At 37.0% G+C, this 13,855-nt stretch overlaps 1 protein-coding gene across 1 annotated transcript in view; it reads right to left on the bottom strand.

Annotated features, from left to right (window-relative positions):
- The window catches only part of LOC145662980 (transient receptor potential cation channel subfamily A member 1-like), a 148,353-nt gene that overhangs the window by 92,579 nt on the left and 41,919 nt on the right, over positions 1-13,855 (bottom strand). The window contains exon 3 of the mRNA XM_081729075.1: positions 7,740-8,249. Coding sequence (XP_081585201.1) covers positions 7,740-8,204 — 465 coding nt within the window. The 5' untranslated portion in view covers positions 8,205-8,249. The remainder of the gene's footprint in view (positions 1-7,739; positions 8,250-13,855) is intronic.

Here is a 13,855-nt window from a genome sequence, read left to right as displayed (position 1 = left end):
GTACAAATAAAGAAGCGGTAATATTACAATCAAGGGGCGCTATATATTAGGTATTTTTTTAGTTACCTACCCCTAACCGCACAGGGCCATCTTTCGTAGAATAAAAAATATTACGTGATATTCCAATCATGAAAGGGGAGAGGATGCTGTAAATATATTTCTTATTCATTTTGTCTGTCCTGCTTATCAAAAATTACTTTCTGTTGGAAGGGTACTGAAATGAGAGGGGCAAAATAAAAAGTCGTACCCCCTCCTACATGGTTGCTTAAATAAGTACTAAAGAAAGCATTTTAAACTAAGATATTTAAGATTTAAACTAGGAAACTAAGATATCCTTACATTATGTAAGGATGGCATATTCAGGATTATTATTATTATTATTATTATTATTATTATTATTATTATTATTATTATTATTATTATTATTATTTGAATGTTTTTGGAGCACCGAAATTTTGTGAGACGAACAATGATATGTAGAGGTTTAAGATGGGTGGTCATAGAGGAGGAAAAACCAGGATTTTTCTCTGTCTGACTCTCTAACGTAAAGATTATGTGCTGAAGGTAAGAAGCATCATCATTCTACAATAGGTTGCTTTTACGTAGAATATCAATTACTTGAGTTCTCCTAGTTCGGTCTACTTACCTTATGTAGTAAATTCAAAACAATTTCAATTCAATACAAATACATTGTAAAACTTTTCCGTAATTAAACATCTAGGGAAAATTAAACATTTAATAGGGACATCTGTTATGAAAATATCCAAACACGTAGATAGAAGAGTATCTAGTGAGAAATATTGTAAAACTTTATAAAATTCTCCAAATTAGAATTAACATTTACTGGGAAACATTCGTTATGCGCCAGCGAGCATATGGTGAACAGTGAGCACAGGGGAAATAATTACGAAACTGTTTGCAAACAAAATTAGGGACGCTAATGCAAGTGCGACAACGGCATTTTTTCTTTTTTTGGTATCGTCATGAGTTTTACACATACGTTACAATTTAATTCTTTCCCACATAAAAAAATAAATAAAATAACCGTAGTGTAGAGATAAAAATGACAACGGCACTTCCATGGGATCGAACCCGCTACCTTCAGCATACAGACTCATTGCTTTAACTAACTGAGCTATTTGTTATTTTACGTGAACTGAGCCTGTTCCGGTAAAGACGATATTTCATTACGATCGTCCTACCAATTCGTCCTTTTCCATAGATAATTTCCACTATTTGCTCTATCTTTATGTTAATACTTAGCATATATTCATATATTTGGAGTTTGCAGATAATGCATATAATAAGACATACTAGAAATATTCGTTAAAAGTTTAGTTTGTAGATTTAATCCACATTTCTCTCAATGACATAGATGTCGCTGCTTCGTGTTGAAATGCAGAATTCCCTCGTGTTCTTGAAAATTTCCCACTTTAGCAGAGTTGGTAATTCTCGAGATTTCTGTCGATTTAATGTTTTTTGCTTCTAATTTCTTTATTTTAAGCTAATATCTAACACAAATATTAAAAACGGGTTTGTTATTAACCTGTCCTGCTGGGGAAACCTTCCGAAATTTCGAACATATAAAGAAAACGGAGATATTTTCAAAAAACTTCAAAATAAAGAGACGCGTCATTTATTTTGCTCATGGTAGTACCTGCATGTCCATGAAAATATTCAGGAAGTAGTAAAGACGGCGGACCATTGTACTAACGGATTCACTTTATTCCTGAAGTTATTTTGTTTGCCACACAACACAGGATGGTGCTCAGTAACACTTCCCCTCAGTAAACTCACAAACTATAGTTACTGGACGTATATTTAGTAGGGCCTTTTAAATGAAAATTGAAAGCAACACAAAACAAGTGGTCAACTATACACCCCGGAAAGCGTATCATCTTCAAGACCTTACAATTCAATAAATGCTGTCCATATCTTTTTTACAGCGAAGAAGATCGTATCACCATTCGAAAATTCAGGAATATGCCCATTTTTCAGATGAATTGTTACTAATGAGGACTTTGAGGCTTTCTCAGAACGGATGTGATCTCCAACTATCCCTACGTTAGACATTCAATGTATATGCCGACTACAGGTCACGTGGAAGTAGACTTAAAAGAAGTAGAAACATCATATGTAATTTTCAAGACACTGCAACCTAAAAGTGCATGTGGGCATGGGCGTCGGCAGGGGGGTCGAAGGGGTCGGTCGACCTTCCTGGATATCTAGTTAATATTACCTTGATCTTGAAGTACTCAAGTACATATATTGAACTTAAAAGGAGTTTCCGGAGACAGGATCATATGTTCCCTCCGTAGCACTTCACGATAATGCCTGTTTTCAAAATCTCAAACGTTGAAAGAATCAAGCAAGTTATCCTCAATCGTTCCCATAGAAAATGAAGAGCCACATCTTTTAATACCTCTGCAGTGGTTTCCTTTGTAAAGCAGAATAAAAGTGTTTCTCTGATTCATTTGTCTGACCTTTCAACAATCAGAAAAGTATGAGCATTTAACACATATTGATGTTAAAAATAACCCAAGAATTCTGTTTGTGAAGGCAATAATGTCACCGACAACTCTGCACCTGTTTGCCCTCTGGCTGTAGCAAGGTGATCCTGAATGACCCCGCCTCCTTTTAAACCAAGAATCTTGATGGATTACAGAGAGGGGAAGGGGTCGAGAAGACAAAACTGCAAATGGAGCAGCAGGGACAATGAATCTAATGCTGTCAAACATTGTCTTCCTTTTCTTAGTAGCGTTCTGAGCAGAAAGAAATTGAGCTTTTTTTCCTATGAGAACCCGCGGTTTAAAAGTACAATGTTATTTTTAGCGGGGAGGATGGAGATTGACCCTTTTCAAGAATAGAAAGGTTTAGTTTTGCATAGTTGGTTGTGCGCAGTTATTGGAAATCCGTGTTTCTAGTGTGTTATATAGGCGGTTTTCGTTTTCAAAACTTCAAAATTGCTCGAGAGTGTCGCAAAGTGATAAATGTGTGTGGTTTTCGATCTCTGGTCTCTTTCAGAGTTTAGTGGGTGTTTTCTCCTTAGTTTATAATTTATTTAATATCTCATGTGTAGGTGGGTGAATTAGAAAGAATTGCTTTTTAAAAGTTAATCATGCATAAGCATAAGCAAATGAAACTCGATGTTTTTTCTAAAACAGCAAGTGTCCTCAAAATTGGAAAACACCAAACGTGATATTCTGTGTTGAAAATCTGAGCGAAGAAAAAGAGTTATTTTCGTTATCGTACCTTCTCCCCAAATGTCCCCTTGTGCAAATTTATTAGGTGAGGAGACGTCCTGTGACCCAAAAGACATGGGCAATTATGTAGACTTAAATTTGCAGTCAAGTTTGTCAGACACTGGTCGATATGAAATATTGATGTCGCGGTGGCACTCTACCGAAACATATGATTTTAAACAAGATGTTATGCCAGGAAAACGCCCCTTTTTGTATAAGTGCTTTGTTGAATTTATGTGGCTAGCATATTCTAGAAAGTTGCGAGGGGGATTGTGCAAGCAGTGTGTTTTTGTCGATCTCCGGTAAAAAAAAAGGATTGCAAGGGTCTTTTATACTAACCCCGTTTAGAAAATACAATGATTTTTTTGCATCTGCTCGACAACACGAACAATCTGAATGGCATCGAGCATCCACAGAACGTGCTCAGTTATTTTCGAATGTTATGTCTACGAAAACTTTGCCCGTTGATTTGAAAATTGATGAAGTGGCTGGAAAGCAAGTTACGGAAAACCCAAAAAAAACTGTAATCAATCATTGAGACAATTGTCTTTTGTGCGACACATGATTTGTCTTTACGAGGAAAGAATGCTAAATCTGGCAATTTCTACGATCTTCTCCAATTTAAAGTAGATTCAAGAGATATAACATCAAAACAACACTGAAACTGCTGCTCAAAATGCAAAATACTTATCTGTGCAAACTCAAAATGAATTGATATCAGTTGCAGGCAACACTTTATATGAGCAGTATATAAAGCCTAAAATTGTTTCTTCCCACTATTATAGTGTGCTTGCAGACGAGACAACTGATATTGGGTGTGTAGAACAATTGTCTCTATGTATTCTGTTTCATGACACTGTTGAAAATCAGTTGCGAGAAAATTTCCTAGGTTTCATTCCATTAGGAGAGTTACACGCCGCATATATTGCTAGAATAATTCTAAAAGCATTGGAAGAACGTGGATTATCTCAGTGTGATCTTGTAGGGCAGGGTTTCGATGGTTGTTCCACCATGGCTGGATGTAGTAACGGTGTACAAAGCATTATCAGATGACAATTCCCAAAAGCGTTTCCTTACCATTGTGCATCACACAAGCTTAGTCTTGTCGTTAATAAGATATGTTCCGCTTCTTACATACGAAACACAATGGATACTATCAAAGAAATTACAATTTTCTTTCACGAGAGCCCATTAAGAAGAAAAAATATTCCAAATATCCCACTTCTTTCTGAAACCCGCTGGACTTCCAAATAAACCAGCATCAGAAAATTTTCTGAACATTTCATAGAAATAGTGTGTGCGTTAGAAGAACTGTCAATAAATTCTACAGTTTTTGAAACTAGAAGCAATGCTTATCGTCTTTTTTGTGCATGAACAACAGGAGCCTTTATTGTTTCTTTGTCAGTTATTAGTCAATATTCCTCGTACCTTGAGCCAGTAGCACAAATTTTGCAAGGAGTTCAGTCGAACTTAATAGCAGCAAAATCACACATTTCGGAGTTGATTTGTATGTTCAAAGAACAGAGAGATATAGCTGAAGTTACATTTCATTCGATCTTCGAAAAGTGTATTCGTGTTGCTGATGAACTGAATATTCAGCTGTCAGTTCCCAGACTAGCTTCTCGACAAGTTCATCGTGCTAATCCTCCATACACAAATGCGGAAGAATATTATCGGCGAACCATATTTATACCGTACATAGATTCTTTGTTACAGTCGCTAAATAATAGATTTTCTGAAGAACATAGTCCAGTCTTTTCACTCTTCACACTGCATCCCCGTAAAATAAAAAAAACACCTCTAAACTACAATTCATGAAGATGATGGATAAAATAAATGAAATTTATGAAGCGGAATTTCCTTCCTCAAGCTGAATGCTGGTACGATTTATGGAAAAACATAATTCTAGATGCAGACAGTTTAGAGAAACCCGTTTTGATTTGATAGATCACGCCACATTTTATTCGGCAATAAAGCAAGGAATACAAGTAATGGTTACCCTCCCCGTTACAACATATAGTGTTGAGAGAAGTTTCACCCTAAGACGTGTGAAAGCGTGACTAAGGTCAACTATCTCTGAAGAAAGATTGACAGGATTGTGTATGATGAGTCTCTATCGGGAACTTATAAATAAAAATAAAACACAATTCATATCAGACGTGTTGGATGCTTTTGGGAAAGAACCAAGGCGTATGTAATTCTTGTTCAAGAAGTAGACCTATATGACACGTAATAATGGTTATCTATATATAGAGATTTTTTATGTGCACTTTTTTTATATTGTGTGTTCGCTTTTTTAATAAATATAATTTGATTGTTCTGCGTTTTGTAAAGTGGTTACGGAAGAAAGAAAAATTTTGTGCATTTTATGTGAACTTTATGAAACAAGACAAGGAATTATTTCTACCTGGTGGCTTAGTTATTTACAAACACGAAGATGACGACGATTTTATCTTATAAAATCTGCTCTTTTCCTATTTGGTAAGTAAAACCGTAGTATTTTCGTAAATACATTTTTTCATGTGTTATTTTTTTAATGTCTATTTATGTGAAATGATTAGGTTCTGATTTTCATGCACAAAAAATATTTTCTTGTATTTATCTTCGGAAATCACTCTCTCTCTCTCTCTCTCTCTCTCTCTCTCTCTCTCTCTCTCTCTCTCTCTCTCCTTGATTCTTTCAACGTTTGAGATGTTGAAAACAGGAATTATTATGAAGTATAAAGGAGGGAACATACGATTCTATCTTCGGAAAGTTCTTCTAAAGTCAACATAGTATATGTACTTGCATGACTTCCTAATTATAATATTGTGATTTTGTTATATATATATATATATATATATATATATAATATGTGTGTGTGTGGGGGGGTGTTTGTGTGTGTGTTTGTGTTTGTGTGTATGTGTGTGTGTGTGTGTGTATGTGTGTATTAATAGCGTTTGTTCTTGACCTAACTGCGAAAGTTTCTGGGAATGCCCATGCATGTGGGACAGCTTGAAGTGCATATGGGAAATGCCAGCAGTTAAATATTTTAATTTTGACTTTCTTTGAAAAGAAAATGATGAAGAATCAAATTTTCGTTCTGATATGATTTTGTAGGCGATCGATCAAATGTGCCTCAGGTGTGTTCAAATTTGTTCCTCCCACTAGGCAAATTTGAACAACGCACATTTGTTTAGTTTATTATATTTTATGTTCAAAATAACATATTTCTTTCTAACAAGAATTATTTTCTGCTACAAGAAATTAGACGTTTGTGATTTCTACCATAAAGCTATATAAAAGAACTGATTAAGTAGCAATACAAAATTAAGGAAAAAGTGCAAAGAAAGTAATCGTTACCAACATCTCAATTATTTCTAATTATTTACTTCAAAAGTGAAATATTTAAGTTTTACGTCCCACGTTTATGCAGGTTAGGCTAAAGGAGACGGTGATGATGAGATATGAATGAAATGGTGGAATGAAGAGAGTGGGAGGAAACGGGAGAACTCTGAGAAAACCCACGAGCACGGTGTTTGTTCACCACAAAGCCCACGGCGCGAGCTGGGATAGAATCAGGGACCCCAAGCATCGGAGGTGAATGCTCTACCATTGAGCCACCGCGCCCCCTTTATTTACATCAACTCAATAATAATAATAATAATAATAATAATAATAATAATAATAATAAGAAGAAGAAGAAGAAGAAGAAGAAGAAGAAGATACATTCTTGTCTTATTTTGTGAAATAATCATAAAATAAATTATTGGAAAGTAATTGGAGACACTAACACTGGTGAGGGTATCTGCACAAGTTTCGATGGATAGTTTTGGCTACTTATGCTGTGGCCTTGTTCACCAGGTTTTGAATTCTTGCACCAAAAGAGCTATGTTTGTGAAATGATTCGAGTTATATGTTAGATGTATGCACGGGCTCGCGCCAGACTCAGGCCTTCAAAACATACATCACTTCGGGCCCGGGCCGGCCTCGGACCGTAAATTTTTAAATATATAACCATATTTCTCGGGCCTTTTCGGGTCTAACTTTGTAGATATACTGTACAACGATGTTTATTGGACAGTTCTTTCTTGAGAACTTTTAAAGCACAGTTGCAAATTTAAACCTCTAATTGCTGTAAATACAGGTAAAAAGACAATTTTGCGTTAATTATTAAGTATCCGTAATTCGGGCTTATTTGGGCTCATTTGATTATCTCACAAGTTCCGGCCGGGCTCGGGCCTAAATGCTAAAACATATTTCGGACTCGGATCGAGCCTCACATTATAAATTCACGGGCCTGGCCGGGCCCTGGCTAAAAATTCCGACTCGTGCAGACCTCTACTACATGTGAGTGACTTAATCTGGAGAACAAGGCTGTAACATTAGTGGGCGAAACTGTCTAAGAATATTTTTGAGGACGCAGTCTACTGAGTTGGTTTCTACTTACCTCTTTTAATAATTTTACTTAAAATGCGTCAACTTCTGTCTTGAAGTAAATAATCACAAAATACTTACATCTTCATAAAATGTTATGGCTTCTAATGCCGAAAGAAAATTTGATTTGCTTTGCAGAATAGATTGCCGCCCACGATGGAGAGGTCGTTTTCCATCAAAAGAGCGTGTTCTTGTATTGATACTGCTATCTGCATCTAGCAATACTTTTAAAAGGTCTTCGTGACCCTGAGAGGCCGCATGGAACAACGCTGTCCTTCCCATCCTATCTTCCTTGTTCACTCGAGCACCACTGGCTACTAAATGCTGTATAATATCTTTATCACCATAGTACGCGGCAAGATGGAACGGTGTAATACGCAAGCTCCCACATTCTGCATTAACTTGAGCACCATCACTTACACTACTTGTAACTTTCTGGAAATCACTTTTCCTAATTGCTTCTATCAGTCTTTCAGTTTGATGTATTCTGTTGCTTTCTCGACTCTCACCCCGAGAGCTACGTCTAGGGCTTGTATCATTTCTCATTTTACCACTTTTTTCATTCTTAATAGTTGTTATCTCAGCAATATCCTGAAAAGAAATAACGAAAATTAATTTTACACTCTTGTATATGCTTTTATTCGAGTAAGTAGTAACTCCAGAGTACCTGTGACCAAGGCTGCCTAAGGATAGGGTAACATGTGGCAACCGGTCACACCTCGAATTCCGCAGGGAGCTCAGTTCTTCGAAATACATGTTAAAACGTGTTAGATTTGCTTATTCACACACGGTGGTATCCTAAAATGATGTGATCTTGGGTGCTTGAATCCCCTTGACGACGTAAACTTACAGTAGAGGAAAGTGCGGAATGGAGGACACAAAGTTTTCAAGCTATTTTGAAACCTTTGAAGCTCAAACTTCCATAATATTTTAAAGATCCCTCCTGTTTGAATAATAAGGAGCTTTCTCTTAAAATTTTATTTTATTAGGGCAAAAATAATCATAAATATAGCAAAGGTATTGCATTCCGCGGGATTACCTTCATATCCGCGTAATACTGCGCACACCGGATGATAAGGCCTCGCAATTAGTAAGAACTGTAAACACACCAATAAATATTTGAAGTTTTCAAATGAGTGTTATATTGGTTGTTTGAGTTTAGTGTTTCGTTCAGCATGAGACTAATTCAGATGTGGACCTACAATTTAACGTGGTAAGTCAAGCCATATTAGATCCCACCAAGAATTGCACTGGGGTCTTGCACCAAAGGCGCTTACGCTAACCAAATGACCATAAGAAAGTTTTGAACATTGTGTTGAACAAATACAATCCCATTGCTAAATAAAAGCTACGTAAAACTAAAATATGAAAATAAGCCTACACTCTGGGGATTTACTATCAATAAACGCAAAATAAGTTCTTAGATGGAAGTATCATTTTATTCAATTTAAGAAAAATGAAACAAAATACGTCCGTATGTGGTAAACATGTAATTTACCACAATTTACTTCACATCATTTCAAGCAAAAGATAAAGGTATAATTTTGTGCATTTTGCGTGGGTCCAGTTCTGATGGCGTGCGCCCAGCGCAAACCTTACCACAATTCTCTGCCTCTTTTAACATTATTACAGATATTGCATAATGTCGAGAGTTTTATAAATCAACAGCATCCAGTTCATCATTACCCCTTTGGGGATCCTATGGTACAATTTGTACCATACGCGTTTTTCATGGTACATTGCGTTATTTCTCTTCTATTTGAGCTTTTTCGTCCGGTTTTTTTTCCAGTCCAGAGGCATTGTAGAAGACATTACGTATGGTTTCAGACCTTCCTGCGTCCATACATAGGAGGTGATGACGTCATGAGTCTAAAATTTATTTTTTCATTTATTAAGCCTATGTTCAATATTTTTTGGCGGGCTTATTTTTGCACGTAGAAGATTGAAATTTTGCACAAACATTCAGTCTACCGAGTAGTATGTACCAGATTTTTTTCAGATTTGTGAGTTAAAATACGGGGGAAACCAGATGGGCAAAGGGTTGAAAAAAGGGATATTTTTACCCAAAAATCCCGTTTTTCAGGATTTTTCCGCCTCACATACATGGTGGGAATACGTGAGTCATAACGTCTGAAAGGCAGTTCCATTCTGAAGAGAATGATGGTCGAATCATTATCCTAGGGTAATTAGGGATGTCTCAGTGAATTTTTAAAAAATATACTTCTATATAGGGAAAAATGGGACATGGTCGGTATATTTTCTTTTTGGCGGGCTTTCTTTTGCACCTAGAAGATTGAAATTATGCATAAACATTCAGCCCACCTAATAGTTATTATCAGATTTTTTCAGATCTCTGCATTAAAACAGGGGGTCCAGAGGGAAGAAAAGTTGAAAAAAGGGATTTTTAGACCAAAAAAATCCTTTTTTCGGGAATTTCCCGCCTTAGATACATGATGGACACATGTGAATGGTACCGCCTGAAAGGCAGTTCTATTCTGAAGAGAATATGGGCGACACATGACCCTAGGGTAATTAGGGATGTCTCAGGAGATTTTTTCCCTGAGATCATAGTATTTTGTGGTAATTTGGGGCATTGTGGGAATTCTTGATAAAATTTCTCCCGCCCTTAGTATTCAAGATAGAAACTTGAAATTTGGCACACACATTCAGTATACCAAGTACTATTTATCAGATTTTTTTAGATGGCTACGTTCACACAGGGCCGTTCCGGGGGGGGGCCAAAGTGCGAGAAAAAAATTTCCCTCCGAAATTTTCCCTTTGACATCATTTTTCCCGCTTCTGGTATATGGTATGAGCATGCAAGTGGTACCATTTAAAATCCAGCTCTATTCTGAAGAGAATGAGGTATGAACCATGATTCTAGGATAAATAGTGACGATGCAGTAGCTGCTTGACTGAAAGTCTAAAAAATAGCCCAAAAAACCGGGATCCGGAAAGGGGTACACAAACAGCGCGTCATCTATGTCCTCAAAATTAAGGCCACCTTAATTCAAGATCTCAGACTCTTTGTGTGTATATATATAGGGTGTTTCAAAACAACACCGATAACGTTTGGGAGGTGATTCTTAACACCAAGATAAGACAAAAAGCGTAGACCAACTTGGGTGCACAAATGCTTAGTTTCGAAGTTATAGGCTGTAGAAAACATGAAAAAATGAATTTTAAAGGTCCATAGCTCCAAAACTATAGGACCTATTATAGTCGAGTCAAGACTTCTCTTAAGAATTAGTATGTGCCCTATCCAAAAATCCATGTTTCAGAGTCCGGTGGTTCTTCCCCAACAATTTTAATAGAGATAGTTGATGAGTACTTCAAATTATATGCCCGTAGCCAAATTTCCTCTATAAAAATTATTGCGCGAGTACCTTGGGATTCTTTAACATGGATTTTTGGTTAGAACAGATGTTACTTCCTAAGTAAAGTCTTGACCCGACTACGGTAGGTTCCATAGTTTTGGAGCTGTAAACCTTTAAAGTTCATTTTTTCATGTTAACGGCAGGTTATAACTCCGAAAGGAAGCATTTGTGAACCCAGGTTGGTCTATACTTTTTTTGTCTTATCTTGGTGTCAGGAATCACCTGCCAAAAGTTGTCGGTTTTTTTTTGAAACACCCGTATTTTTTCTGAAATATAGTTTAGGGATACAGTCAGTTTAGTGTTAATATAACCAAACTCAAACTAGGGATGCGCACGAGTCGAGTCGAGTCGAGATTTAAGCCCGTCTCGACTCGTCTCGAAAAAATGTTGTCTCGACTCGAAAATAGGTTTCTGTCTCGACTCGTCTCGAAATTCGAGTCGAGACATAATATACGAGTTAAAATATACGCACACATCAGCCAGACCATTATGACTACCTACCTAATTTGCAGTATGTCGACCTTTGGCACGGATAACAACGGCGACACATCTTGGAATGCACGCAATGATCCTTGGTAGGTCGCTGGAAAGAGTTGACACAACATATGCATACACAGGTCACCTAATTCCCGTAACTTCCCGGGAGGATGGCGATGGGCTCTGACGTCACGTTCAATCACATCCAGGATGTGTTCGATTGGGTTCAGATCATTCGAGTTGGGGGCCAGAACATCACTTGGAACTCGCTTCTGCGCTCCTCGAACCACCCCACCACACTCCTGGCCTTGTGACATGGTACATTATCTTGTCGAAAAATGCCACTACCGATGGGAAACATGGTCGTCATGAAGGGGTGTGCGTAGTCTGCAAGCAGTGTGCGATACGCCTCGGCCGTCATGGTGCCTTGCTCGAGCTCCACTAGACACATGGATGCTCACGTGAATGTTCCCCAGATAATAATTAAGCCACAGTCAGCTTGTCTCCGTCCCGCAGTACAGGTGTCAAGGAGCAGTTCCCATGGAATACGACGGATTCGCACCCTCCCATCGTCATGATGAAGAATTTATGGGAATTCATCAGACAATGGAACGCTCTACCACTATACCAAGGTCCAATGGCGATGGTCACGTATTCATTTCAGTCGTAGTTGCCGATATCGTGGTGTTAACATTCGCACATGAATGGGTCGTCGGCTGCGGAGGCCCATTGTTAGGAGTGTTCGGTGCACTGTGTGTTCAGACTAGTGTTGTGAAGGCCTAGGGAAAAAACGGAAATTTTGGGTTAAAAAACAGTTTTTACGGTTTTTCCGAACTTGGAAAAACGGAAAAGGGTAAAATTGAAATTTTTGAATATTTTATTATGCTTTCAAAATTAAATCTATTTTGTATTTACTAGTTTAAGATAATTGAGTACTTTGTTTCTTGTATTAGAATAGGAAAATTTTGTGCACTACTCATCCAAACACTTCAAAGTTAGCACCGTGATAGAACGGAGTTATGACTACAAAAGAAACTAAAATATAATGCTAGTTAGCCTGATTAGTATAGACGCATTAAAATTATCTTGAGCAATATTTTGAAGTTCCCCTTGATGGCAGGGAAGTGTTAAAATAACAGGACCGCAATCATTTTAGTTAATATGTTAAATCAAACATGTATTTTATAGAGATGTCTTCCTTGTTCTACGTAAAATTTCCGGAAATTTTGCATCCATTAGAAAATATCATTTGTCCGGAAATATTGGCAAGAACAGGAAAATATAATTTAAAAACTATTTCTTGGCCTGATGCTAGTTATCTTACTTGCTGTAACATGTCTGCAGCATATACAGTAGGAAGTCGAAAATCCGAACTAATTGGGACCACAGGTAGTTCGGATTTTCGAAAATGACCAAAAAATGCCGTTTAGGCTTACATATACTGTACAGTATGTTCTTCTATAGATACAGTGGTTATTCAGTACATACAGTAATTACAATACCGTACGAAAGGCTACTTATATTTAATGTTTCTGAAGAATTTGCTCGTACACTAAATTACACTGATCTTGTAAGTCACACTTAAAACTTATAGGCCTAAGAGAAAATAAAAATATGTATGACAAACAATTACGTATAGATGAACTTTTGTAAAAACACTGATTTCACACGACGTCGACGGACACACTATTGTTTGTTTATCGCTAGCGCTATATTAAGACAAAATGTAAAAAGGTTCTAGGGACCGGGTTCGGATTTTTGACGTTCGGATTATCGACGTCCTACTATATATACAATGTATTTCGCTAACGGAAAAATACTTAAAGCAAAAAGATTTAATTTTACTTTTTGGTTTTCTGATTTCTGGTAAAATTCCTCTTTTTTCTTTGTATATTTTTCGGATAACTCAAAACGAGAGATGATCTTATTTACATATACACACATATACCGCACAAGTGAGTAAATTTGAGCAGCGAGAAGTATATTAAAGGGTTGAGTATATGAAACTTCCGTTCGTTATTATTACAGACTAGCAGAATACCCGTTTTTCGCACGGGGAGAATACGTTTCATTTTGGAAACAAAGGACACTAAAACTTTCACCAATGAACTTATGGAGCCCCAAAACTATGAATTCGACATTAATGGCCGTAATTTTCAATTATCTTTACATGTCGCCATTCCCCCTTAGAGTACTAATGGGACTGAATTTGGATTTAAACGGCCGGAAGTGTCACTGTTCATCTCAGCGACCCCGAAATCTACCGATTCGACACTAATATCTGTCATTTTCCCCTCTTCCCTTCCCTCAAGTTGCACCTTCAAAGTGAAATAACAAAAACCA

Source organism: Thermobia domestica, chromosome 10, assembly GCF_964235325.1.
Source record: "Thermobia domestica chromosome 10, izTheDome1.hap1.1, whole genome shotgun sequence".
Taxonomy (NCBI): domain Eukaryota; kingdom Metazoa; phylum Arthropoda; class Insecta; order Zygentoma; family Lepismatidae; genus Thermobia; species Thermobia domestica.
This window is presented reverse-complemented; position numbering and strand designations above follow the sequence as displayed.